General features: G+C 45.3%; 1 protein-coding gene across 4 annotated transcripts in view; it reads left to right on the top strand.

Moving 5' to 3' along the window:
• COL15A1 (collagen type XV alpha 1 chain) overlaps nt 1-12,823 on the top strand; it is a 638,286-nt gene that overhangs the window by 384,679 nt on the left and 240,784 nt on the right. For all 4 annotated transcript variants that reach the window (XM_066579143.1, XM_066579144.1, XM_066579146.1 and 1 more), the window contains exon 18: nt 4,342-4,377. In XM_066579143.1, the coding sequence (XP_066435240.1) occupies nt 4,342-4,377 (36 nt within the window). The remainder of the gene's footprint in view (nt 1-4,341; nt 4,378-12,823) is intronic.

The following is a 12,823-nucleotide window of genomic DNA, read 5'->3' as shown; positions in this document are numbered from 1 at the left end:
AGGCCAATGAGTAGCGAGTTGCAGTAGTCAAGCCGGGAGTGGATGAGGGCAACCACGAGCGTCTTTAGCATGTTCGTGGTTAGGAACGGACGTAGTTTAGCAATATTTCTGAGGTGCATGTGGCATGTTTGGCCCAGAGATTGGATATGGGGGGCAAAGGAGAGGTCAGAGTCCAGTGTGACCCCAAGGCATCGGGCATGCCGTCTGGGGGTTATGATGGTGCCAGACACTGGAATGGAGATGTTGAGGGGAGGTCGGTTAGAAGGTGGAAAGACAAGGAGGTCAGTTTTCGAGAGGTTTAGTTTGAGAAAAAGGAAGGACATAGTATTAGAGACAGCAGACAGACAGTCGGTGATATTTTGGAGGAATGGTCCAGAGATCTCACGAGAGGAGGTGTATAGTTGGGTGTCATCAGCGTAGAGATGGTATTGGAGGCCAAATTTGTGGATGGTTTGTCCAATTGGGGCAGTATAGATAGAGAAGAGAAGGGGACCAAGGATCGAGCCCTGGGGTACCCCAACAGTGGAGCAGAGATAGAACCAGCAAAGGAAACACTGAAAGAGCAGTCAGAGAGGTAGGAAGAGAACCAGGAGAGAGCAGTATCCTTTAGACCAATAGAGTAGAGCATAGTGAGAAGGAGATCAAACAGCCCTGTCCTTTTATAACAGAGGTAAAAAACATCTGTTGTGATAAGCCAGGCCCCTAAATCTTTTCTTGACTACACCATGGTCTTGCTTTGGGGCTCCATGAGAAATTTTTTCTTCAAAAAGGGCTCCATGGCTGAAAAACTTTGGGAACCACTGCTCTAGATCACACACACTCGGACTGGCAGGAAATATCTACTAAAAGGGAGATTTACCTGCACAACCTTATTCGTCATCTATGCTATTTCATGCCCTTGTGGTATGATATATGTTGATGAGACAACCACTGAGTGTAAATCTCGTATATCTAAACATAAAAGTATCATTCGTACGGGCAAGTCAGAGGTACCCGTAGCTAAACATTTCCTGCAGAAACAGCACCCAATAAGCCAGTTCTGTTACCACATTATAGATCATGTACCATCCAATGTAAGAAGAGGTGACAGAGAAAGGATATTGAAGTATATAGAATGAAGATGGATTTTCGAACTTGACTCATTACAGCCCTTTCGGCGGGTCAGAAACGCTATCTTTTCTCCTTATGGAGAGCAACTATACTATAAACTAAGTGAGGAGACTCAAATAGCCATGCACGTTCCTCTGGGTAATATGCAAATAAGGGAGATTGAATAAATCCTCCACAGTGCCACCTAGTGAAAGGCAGCATTCCTTCAAGCCAAAGTCAGACTTTTTATACAAGCCTTGTTACAATGACCGGGAATTAAAAGCAAAGCCAGACTCCATGTACATACAGCTGTTTCAGGGTTTTCTTAACCTTGAGTACAATCGTCTGACCTTTTCCTTTTGTACAACATGTGTTTTGCAGGCAGTTTTTTATATATATATTTTAAAAAACTAGCTTTTAACGTTCTCTTTTTTTCCTCTCTTCTTTATAGACTCCCAAGCGCAGGTGTTCTACCGGGGTCTTTGGCTGGTGCGCTTATTCCATTATCTAAATTACATCATTGTATAATAATAATGAGCGGAGCGTCCTTTATAGTGCTGCATATTTATACTACTATATATTTCTTTAATGTCTTATAACCTCAATAAAGAAAATGTTGATGATTAACTAGTGTTCTACCCTGTTTCCCTGAAAATAAGACATACCCTGAAAATAAGACATAGCATGATTTTCCAGAATTTTTGAGAATGCTAAATGATTTTTCAGGCTTTTTGAGGATGCTTGAAATAAGCCCTACTCCAAAATTAAGCCCTGGTAACAGTTAATTTAAATAGTGTCCAGGCAGCTATACATGTAAAAAAGTTAAGCCTTTTTGAACAAAAATTAATATAAGACACTGTCTTATTTTCGGGGAAACACGGTATATCCAGTTTTGTGCTAGCTGTCATGGTCTGATAGATGTGTTCTATATGTGATGTGACAGCACACTTCATTTTTAATTTATATTTACAATAATTACATCAATAACCATCTAATGTACACCTTTCTTTGGCTGGAATGTTTGGCAGGGCACTGGTATTAATGGATATACATTTGTGTTTGGATGACTAATGTATTATTCCAAGCCTGGATGCTGCAGTGTGCTTCTGCTAATATCAGCGGTTTCTCCTTTAACTGCGCTCCAGTGAGTGCCTGATACACAGGGTTTGTCGCCCTATTTTGCCATGTTGCCGTTTGAGCAAGCGCAATAGTGCCTCTAAGCTATCTAAATCTCTGCTAATGTATCGTGGCATATTCTAGTTCCCGCGTAAGCGCACTTACTACTGAGCCTGTTGCTTCTAATCTCCATAGCAACGGCGATGCAGTACCCTGATTGGCCCTATACTAGAGCCTTTTAATGACGTACTGGATACACTTCTCCTAGGTATCGCGTGATTCGACGACATCCGCGCATACACATTTATACCTATGAACGCCAGGTTTAGCGCAATGTAGTTAGAACGCTGTATGCACCTTGCCATCCCCTGCTCTACACCTGACGCATATGAGGAGTAAGTAAGAACATCTTCTGTTGGAGCAATTATTTTAAATATGTAATTATTTTAATTATTCAATGGGGTTTCTTATTAAATGTGGGTGTTGTCTTATGTAGCTTTAGCTTGACAAAGACCGCCGCTGGGGTTGAAAGGTTTTTGCCTCTGGAGTGAATAAAGGAGCATCAAGTCAGATGCAGCTTTTTTGCTAATACACTCGGCTATGCCGCTCATCCTTCATTTTCCTTGGTGTATCTATACATGGAGTATTCATCTCACATAGATCTCGGCTTAAGAAGAAAGATCAGGAGAGAGAGTAAACGCTTCAGATTAGCAGGATTCCAAGGAATCCTCTAAAACAAACCCATCTGAGGTTCTCAAAGCAGAGATCTCTAACATTTGCCAGCCGATCTTTTTGATCCTAGACCAGAATTCTTTAGGTTACAGGGATAGGATCAGTAGGAAGTTACTTTCAATATGACAATAAATGTAGGCACTGGTTAGTGCAAAATATGCATTCACATTTGCCGCAATTCCATGTACGGGTGATCCAGTCTAAGGAAGGGGGTCTGGTTCACTATCTCAAGGTTCTTGTAGAAATTTTAGGGGTATTATAACAAATGATCATAAACATTTTGAGGACATAATTGGTGTCTCCACCTAACAAAGTGATATAAACGAATACTTGGGATCTTATGTCCCAGGGCCTTTGGAGGAGGCAAACCTTTGGGCTCTTGATAGTGATTTCTCAGAATCTGAAATTTTGGAAATAATTAAATATCTCAAAGTAGGAAAGAGTCCAGGCCCAGACGTCTTTTCTCCTTGGATTTATAGAATGTGTAGAGAGGCAATTGTTCCTCTTCTGCTTAGATATTTTAATGAAGTCTCCCTGGGGTGTCCTTTTCCACCATGGGCACTCCAGACACACATTATAGTTATACACAAACTAGGTAAAGATACAATGATTTGTAGTAACTATCGGCCTATATCCCTACTTAATGTGGAGGTCAACATTTTTGCTAAAATGATTGCCACCAGTCTGCAATTTTTTATACCGGACTTGATTCATAAGGATCAGGTGGGATTTGTTCTTGGCTGAAAAGCCAGGGAAAATACTATTAAAGCTTTGTCCCTTATCACATGGGCTCAATACTCTGGAAATCTCCTCTTCCTCCTGGCAGTTGATGGGTGCCGGTACCCTACATTTGTTCTGTTCAATTCCAGGCTGTGTGCTTGAGAGCAGTTAAAATAGATTGTTGTCATTACTTCATTGGTTTTGCAGGACACATTCAGTTCACACTCAATGGGAATATGGAGCTGTCCTCTTTGGGTCACTAATCATGCAAGCGAGTGATCTCCAAGCCATGACTCTCAGCTGTTGAGAAGTTACCACTTGTACATGCCCTGACAGATGGAGGCTGGGAGATGTAGCTGGAGAACCATAGATTGGAGATTAGAGGACTGTACTTCCAGACCATGTAATCTAGTTGACAGCTGTCCTGTTCTTCCCTTGCAGTGTACAGTTCCCACTGCCCGATGTAAGCAGTAACAGGAAGGCAATTTAAATCAATACCTCAGTTGCCCAAATCTGCTATTTTTTAAAAAGGATGAGTAGCAATTATTTTTTGGCTTCACAGTGGTTGGAAATGGCTGTAAATGTTAAGTCTAGACTAAGGATTAGCTGTCAAACTAATTCAACCAATGTGTATATGTGTTCCTAATATGTCCTAAATTCATTTTTTTTTCTGATACTATTTAGGGACTACAAGGAGAAAAGGGTAACAAAGGACAAAAGGTATGTTTCTCGTGAGTGCATGCAAGTGTTATGTAGACAGGGAGTCACTGCATCAGATCAGTTTTCATGTAATAATGACTGCAAACATACTTTGTAGTGTGTTACCTACTAATGTCTATGCAAAGCGGGATGAGAGTAGGAAGGAGTAGGAAGTAGGAAGGAGAGTAGCACTGCAGAAGCCATTCTCTTTTGCATCTCAAGTGGTTCTATAAGTGATATTTTAAAGACTAGCTTCAGTCATTTTTACTACAGTTCCATAACGTACAGTAGATGCTGCCTGAGGTCGCCTTCACACTGACAATAAGATCACGTGAAGCGAGAGTGAGTGAAAATGCAGAATTATAAAACTAATGATTTTCAATGGTTTCATTCCCATTTGCGATATATATATTTTTTTTTTCCACATGCGATGTGGAGTAAAAAGGAAAATCGCAGCATGTCCTATCTTTCTGTGTTTGTCATTATTATTATTTTTTTTTTAATCGCGCATGTTTCCTTATGGATCCTCCTTTTTATTGCAGCACAAAAACCTTTCTCGCTCGTGTCATTGGGGGACACAGCAAAGACCTTGGGATATAGCTACTGCCATAAGGGGGTGACACTAAGCACAAAAAGTGTTAGCTCCGCCTGCTGGCTATATCCCTCCCTGCCGACACCCTGCTAATCAGTTTTAGCTTAGTGTCCAAAGGAGGTGGATGGTCTCACCCACAAGGGTTGAATGGATTCTCCTGGATGGGCCAGGGCAAACGGGAGGTTTAACTCTCCCTTTTAACACAACTGAGGAGGTGAACAGAAGTAGAGCAATCCTTCTGTTGTCTGCCTGGCCCCCTCAGAAGAAAAAGGAGGACCACCCAGGTACTCCTGCGTGTGTCCCGCCAGCCATAGAGCCCCCCAATTTTCCAGGTCAGCATCCCCTACCCGCGCAGGGCAGGCAATGTTTGGGGTGAATGCTCTACTAGAAGTGATACCTGGCTGACCCTAAGGGCATTAGAACCAACCAGCCATAGAGCTCCCCGTTTTTTTTTTCTTCCGGGCCAACTCAACGCTCACCGTGTGGAGCCTTGCTTGTTGGTACCTCTCCAGTTGACCCTCCTGCAGTTCCCTGCAGGCAGCCTTGGCGCAGTGTCCGTGTGCGCAATGACACGTGGACAGGATCCAGCCAGAGCCATGTTTACTGTGTGCTCTCGCTACAGGCATCCAGCCGGAGAAGATCTCGTTTTGCAAACTAATTGCAGCATGGCTCTGGCTGTGCTGACACCTGTGATACCCTTCATGTGGAAGGAGTACTCGCACAGTGAGCCTCCAGACTCAACGCCCCTCAGGTCTGTTACAGACTGGGTTGAGCCTTGCCTAGCAGCTAGCTCACTGAGAGATGCCACCTGCGGTTCTCTGCAGGCAGCCTTAGCGCAGTGTCCGTGTCTATGACTGCAGACAAGAATCACATGCCATGTGTGTTCTTGATACAGTACAAGATTGCATCCAGCCGTGTTCAGATTGGTTATCAGCAGTACTCCAGGCTTGCTGACATTGGTAGTTCCTTCCATAGGGAAGGAGTACTGGGCACAAGAAGTCCATGGACATATTGCTCTTTTTCTACATTGGGGAGCACTGTGAATGTGGGAGCCGTACCTGACGGCTAGCTTCCCTATACTAGCCCGTCTGCACTGTCCTTGCAGGCAGCTTTAGCACTTTCCTCACTTACAAGGAGTAGACACAGGCTGGGGCGCCCAGAGCCGCATACTATCTGCACTCACGCCGCCAGTCAGAATATCTCGTCTTATCTAAGTATAGTGGTAGGCTGGGGAGGGTTCCTCCAACAGGGAGCCTGGTGGTGGTAGATCCATCTACTAGCTCTCCTCTAGTCAGCTCTGACATGCTAAACCACTATGGGTCCGGTCCTTCTCCTGGCAGCCTCGAAACCAAACCAGCATCCGTAGCTTTCTAGGAGGACTGGGGCGGCAGGCTCAGTCAGCTGTGTCAATACAGACTTGGGTGACTCATGACGAACGGGCCTCGCATTCTCCCCTATTATGCATGTAAGGGCTGCTGCCATTAGGAGTACTCTGTAGTCAGAGCGGTCTGCGACTTCCCTCCTACAGCATTTCTCCACGTAGCCTTCCTACGCAGGTAAGAGCACCATCAGGGGAAAAAAAAGGCATTTAATCAGACTGAGTTAGTAGCGTGCTGCGATTGTCCTGCGCTATTTCCTCCTGCAGGATTGTTAGTAGGAGACTGTGAGATGGTATACACTAATACTGTTTTCAATTCCTAGCACTCGTTCTCCCGACTCTGGAGGATTTTGCAAAAAGACCAGCGATGCTCACATCTGGCAACTAGGTCACCTATTAAGGGGCCCCAGGTCTTAAGTTTCATCCCCTCTTTCTGATGGTGCTGATATCACGTTCAGCTCGTCCGGTCTACTCATCTCTACTAAGTGGGATGCGCTATTGGGTGGAGGTTCTTCAGTCACCCTGGCTCTCTGCTGTTGCTCCTGACAACACTGGTGAAGCCTTAGATTTCTGTGGTGGTTTCTCCGCACTGGCGCGGCTTCACGGCAGTGCAGGGTTAGTGTGCCAGAGACACCATATGTTCAGGCTGTGTTTTTAAGGCACATATTTCTAAAATGGGTGTCTCATTGAAAGCTCCTAGTCGGGAGCCCCCTTTTTCTCGATGGTGGACTGGTTCTCGGACCCTCTTTTTGCTCTCTCAGCATGCGGAATGCGGTTAAAGAGCTGATTTTGCTTCTTTACACATGTGGCATCTTATATATTCCCAACCCTTGGGTACTGCTCTTGAAAGTCGAAGCTGTGTCCCCCAATGATACAGGTGAGAAAGAGATTTTATGTAAGTTCCTTACAAAATCTAGGTTTTTTTCAGACCCGGTCATCCAAAAGACATTTAAGGCTGGAAAGCCATCCTCGTCGAGGGTGTATCATCGCGTGTGGAGAGGGTTCGTCCTTTAGTGCGAGCGGAGGGGTTTTCACCTTATGTGTTTTTCCTTGGCCCGCCTCCTGTCCTTCCTCCAGGATGGGCTGGAGATGGGGCTCAGCCTCAGTTCCCTCAAGGGACAGATTTCCACCTTGTCCTTTTTCAGCGCCCCTTGGCATCCAGGTCTGCTGTGCGCACTTTTCTGCCGGGAGTCGCTCTTACTGCACCCATGTTTAGCTCCACATTACCACCTTGGGATTTGAATAAGGTCTTGGGCGCCCTACACGCTCATCCGTTTGAACCATTAGAAAGGGTACCATGGCAGTTATTATCCTGGAAGGTAGCCTTTATGGCGGCGGTTATTTCCCTCCGAAGGGTCTCCGAGGTCACGGCGAAACATTGTTGTATTGTTGCTCTGTACCCAGCATTGTTGTATTGTTGCTCTGTTCTCGGCATTGTTGTATTGTTGCTCTGTTCTCGGCATTGTTGTATTGTTGCTCTGTTCTCGGCATTGTTGTATTGTTGCTCTGTTCTCGGCATTGTTGTATTGTTGCTCTGTTCTCGGCATTGTTGTATTGTTGCTCTGTACCCGGCATTGTTGTATTGTTGCTCTGTACCCGGCATTGTTGTATTGTTGCTCTGTACCCAGCATTGTTGTATTGTTGCTCTGTACCCAGCATTGTTGTATTGTTGCTCTGTACCCAGCATTGTTGTATTGTTGCTCTGTACCCAGCATTGTTGTATTGTTGCTCTGTACCCAGCATTGTTGTATTGTTGCTCTGTACCCAGCATTGTTGTATTGTTGCTCTGTACCCAGCATTGTTGTATTGTTGCTCTGTACCCAGCATTGTTGTATTGTTGCTCTGTACCCAGCATTGTTGTATTGTTGCTCTGTACCCAGCATTGTTGTATACTGCTCTGTACCCAGCATTGTTGTATTGTTGCTCTGTACCCAGCATTGTTGTATTGTTGCTCTGTACCCAGCATTGTTGTATTGTTGCTCTGTACCCAGCATTGTTGTATTGTTGCTCTGTACCCAGCATTGTTGTATTGTTGCTCTGTACCCAGCATTGTTGTATTGTTGCTCTGTACCCAGCATTGTTGTATTGTTGCTCTGTACCCAGCATTGTTGTATTGTTGCTCTGTACCCAGCATTGTTGTATTGTTGCTCTGTACCCAGCATTGTTGTATTGTTGCTCTGTACCCAGCATTGTTGCATACTGCTCTGTACCCAGCATTGTTGTATTGGTGCTCTGTACCCGGCATTGTTGTATTGGTGCTCTGTTCTCGGCATTGTTGTATTGGTGCTCGGTTCTCGGCATTGTTGTATTGGTGCTCAGTTCTCGGCATTGTTGTATTGGTGCTCGGTTCTCGGCATTGTTGTATTGGTGCTCGGTTCTCGGCATTGTTGTATTGGTGCTCGGTTCTCGGCATTGTTGTATTGGTGCTCGGTTCTCGGCATTGTTGTATTGGTGCTCAGTTCTCGGCATTGTTGTATTGGTGCTCGGTTCTCGGCATTGTTGTATTGGTGCTCGGTTCTCGGCATTGTTGTATTGGTGCTCGGTTCTCGGCATTGTTGTATTGGTGCTCGGTTCTCGGCATTGTTGTATTGGTGCTCGGTTCTCGGCATTGTTGTATTGGTGCTCGGTTCTCGGCATTGTTGTATTGGTGCTCGGTTCTCGGCATTGTTGTATTGGTGCTCGGTTCTCGGCATTGTTGTATTGGTGCTCGGTTCTCGGCATTGTTGTATTGGTGCTCGGTTCTCGGCATTGTTGTATTGGTGCTCGGTTCTCGGCATTGTTGTATTGGTGCTCGGTTCTCGGCATTGTTGTATTGGTGCTCGGTTCTCGGCATTGTTGTATTGGTGCTCGGTTCTCGGCATTGTTGTATTGGTGCTCGGTTCTCGGCATTGTTGTATTGGTGCTCGGTTCTCGGCATTGTTGTATTGGTGCTCGGTTCTCGGCATTGTTGTATTGGTGCTCGGTTCTCGGCATTGTTGTATTGGTGCTCGGTTCTCGGCATTGTTGTATTGGTGCTCGGTTCTCGGCATTGTTGTATTGGTGCTCGGTTCTCGGCATTGTTGTATTGGTGCTCGGTTCTCGGCATTGTTGTATTGGTGCTCTGTACCCGGCATTGTTGTATTGGTGCTCGGTTCTCGGCATTGTTGTATTGGTGCTCGGTTCTCGGCATTGTTGTATTGGTGCTCGGTTCTCGGCATTGTTCCTAAATCAATAGGAAGCCTTATCAGGGAGTGACAAAGAAACTAAACTTTAGTAAAGCAAAATTTGATGAGCTTAGAACTACTATCGGTAACATTAATTGGGACAACATCCTCAAAAATATCAGTACGGAGGAAAAATGGGAAAAGTTCAAAAGGATCCTAATCGCCTCATGTGAGCAGTCCATTCCCTTTAAAAATAAAAGAAACTCAGCTAAAAGGAAACCAATGTGGTTCGACAAGACGGTACGAGGGGCAATAAACGAAAAGAAGAAAGCGTTCAAACTACTAAAGCAACAAGGCAGCGAAGAAGCGCTAAAATCATACAGGGAAAAAAACAAAATATGCAAAGATACGATTAAAACTGCCAAGGAGGAAGCAGAAAGACGGATCGCAAAAGAGAGCAGAAACAACCCGAAGCTATTTTTCAACTACATAAACAGCAAAAGGATTTGCAGGGAGAGCGCTGGCCCTTTAAAAAACAATGCAGGAGAAATCATTGATGATGACGAAGGGAAAGCAAATCTAATAAACAGTTTCTTCTCAAGTGTGTTCACCAAAGAAAAGGAAATGCCACACGAGATGCAGGGGAATAAAACGAACTCCTCACAAAATATCTCATACCTAACGCAGGAGGAGGTGCGGAAGCGTCTAAAGAAAACTAAGATTGATAAATCACCGGGCCCAGATGGATTACACCCAAGGATACTAAAGGAACTAAGTGACGAGATAGCTAGGCCGCTATACCTAATATTTCTAGACACTATCAAGACCGGAGTAGAACCATTGGACTGGCGCATTGCCAACGTGGTTCCAATTTACAAAAAAGGGAGCAAAAGTGAGCCTGGTAACTACAGGCCAGTAAGTCTCACTTCAGTAACGGGAAAAATTTTCGAGGGGATTCTGAGAGACGCCATCGATGAGTACCTCAAGGAGATTAAGGGAATAACTCCTCACCAGCATGAATTCATGAAGGGTCGCTCATGTCAGACAAATCTGATCAGTTTCTACGATGAAGTAAGCTCTAAGCTGGACCAGGGAGAATCTATTGATCTTGTATATCTGGACTTCTCTAAAGCCTTTGACACCGTGCCACATAATAGGCTAATATACAAAATGAGGCAGCTTGGACTGGGCGAAAACGTGTGTAAGTGGGTAAAAAATTGGCTCAACGATAGAAAGCAGAGGGTGGTAATAAATGGTTCGTACTCTGATTGGACCACAGTCGCTAGCGGGGTGCCATAGGGTTCAGTATTAGGCCCCACTCTGTTCAACATATTTATCAATGACCTGATAGAGGGGCTGCACAGCAAAATATCAATATTTGCAGATGACACAAAATTATACAATATAATTAATGCAACGGAGGACAATGTGCGGCTACAAACGGACCTGGATAAGCTGGGGGCTTGGGCAGAAAAATGGCAAATGAAGTTCAATGTTGAAAAATGTAAGACTATGCACATGGGCAAGAGGAACGGATGTCACAAATATTCACTTAATGGGGTACCACTAGGGAAAAGTGATATGGAAAAGGATCTGGGGGTATTAGTGGATAATAGACTAAACTGGAGTAACCAATGCCAGTCAGCCGCTGCAAAGGCAAATAAAGTGTTGGGGTGCATCAAAAGAGGTATAGGGGCGAAGGACGAGAACATTATCCTTCCATTATATAAGGCACTTGTCAGACCTCACATGGAATACTGCGTACAATTCTGGACACCGGTGCTCAGGAAAGATGTCACAGTGCTTGAGGGGGTTCAAAGAAGAGCGACTAAACTAATACATAGAATGACGGGACTGGAATACCCAGAGAGGCTGTCCAAATTGGGACTATTTACTCTAGAAAAAAGAAGGTTAAGAGGCGACCAAATAACCATGTATAAGTACATGAGGGGACAACACAAGGATCTCTCCCGTGATCTGTTTACACCCAGGACTGCGACGGTAACAAGAGGACATCCGCTACGATTAGAGGAAAGTAGGTTTCATCACCAACACAGAAAGGGGTTCTTTACTGTAAGAGCAGTTAGACTGTGGAACTCTCTACCGGAGGAAGTGGTGATGGCAAAATCCATAGAGGAGTTTAAAAGGGGACTTGATGTCTTTCTGAAGAAGGATATTACAGGATATAAATTTTAGGTTAAAGGGGTTGTCCCGAGGCAGCAAGTGGGTCTATACACTTCTGCATGGCCATAATAATGCACTTTGTAATGTACATTGTGCATTAATTATGAGCCATACAGAAGTTATAAAAAGTTTTATACTTACCTGCTCCGTTGCTGGCGTCCTCGTCTCCATGGTGCCGACTAATTTTCGCCCTCCGATGGCCAAATTAGCCGCGCTTGCGCAGTCCGGGTCTTCTCCTCTTCTCTATGGGGCTCCGTGTAGCTCCGTGTAGCTCCGCCCCGTCACGTGCCGATTCCAGCCAATCAGGAGGCTGGAATCGGCAATGGACCGCACAGAAGCCCTGCGGTCCATGAAGACAGAGGATCCCGGCGGCCATCTTCAGCAGGTGAGTATGAAGACGCCGGACCGCCGGGATTCAGGTAAGCGCTGTGCGGGTGTTTTTTTTAACCCCTGCATCGGGGTTGTCTCGCGCCGAACGGGGGGGGGGGGGGTTTAAAAAAAAAAAACCCGTTTCGGCGCGGGACATCTCCTTTAAGTGTCAATCCTGGTATATAGGCAGGTAGGAACTATTAGGGGTTGATCCAGGGAACAGTCTGATTGCCATTAGGGAGTCGGGAAGGAATTTTTTCCCCAAAAGGGCTAATTGACTTCTGGCCTTGGGGTTTTTTGCCTTCCCCTGGATCAACACAGTAGGATAGACAGGCTGGACTAGATGGACAATGTCTTCATTCGGCCTTACATACTATGTTACTATGTTACTATGTATTGGTGCTCTGTACCCGGCATTGTTGTATTGGTGCTCGGTTCTCGGCAGTGTTGTATTGGTGCTCGGTTCTCGGCACTGTTGTATTGTTGCTCGGTTCTCGGCAGTGTTGTATTGGTGCTCGGTTCTCGGCATTGTTGTATTGGTGCTCGGTTCTCGGCACTGTTGTATTGGTGCTCGGTTCTCGGCACTGTTGTATTGGTGCTCGGTTCTCGGCACTGTTGTATTGGTGCTCGGTTCTCGGCACTGTTGTATTGGTGCTCGGTTCTCGGCACTGTTGTATTGGTGCTCGGTTCTCGGCACTGTTGTATTGGTGCTCGGTTCTCGGCACTGTTGTATTGGTGCTCGGTTCTCGGCACTGTTGTATTGGTGCTCGGTTCTCGGCACTGTTGTATTGGTGCTCGGTT

Source organism: Eleutherodactylus coqui, chromosome 9 (genome assembly GCF_035609145.1).
Source record: "Eleutherodactylus coqui strain aEleCoq1 chromosome 9, aEleCoq1.hap1, whole genome shotgun sequence".
Taxonomy (NCBI): domain Eukaryota; kingdom Metazoa; phylum Chordata; class Amphibia; order Anura; family Eleutherodactylidae; genus Eleutherodactylus; species Eleutherodactylus coqui.
This window is presented reverse-complemented; position numbering and strand designations above follow the sequence as displayed.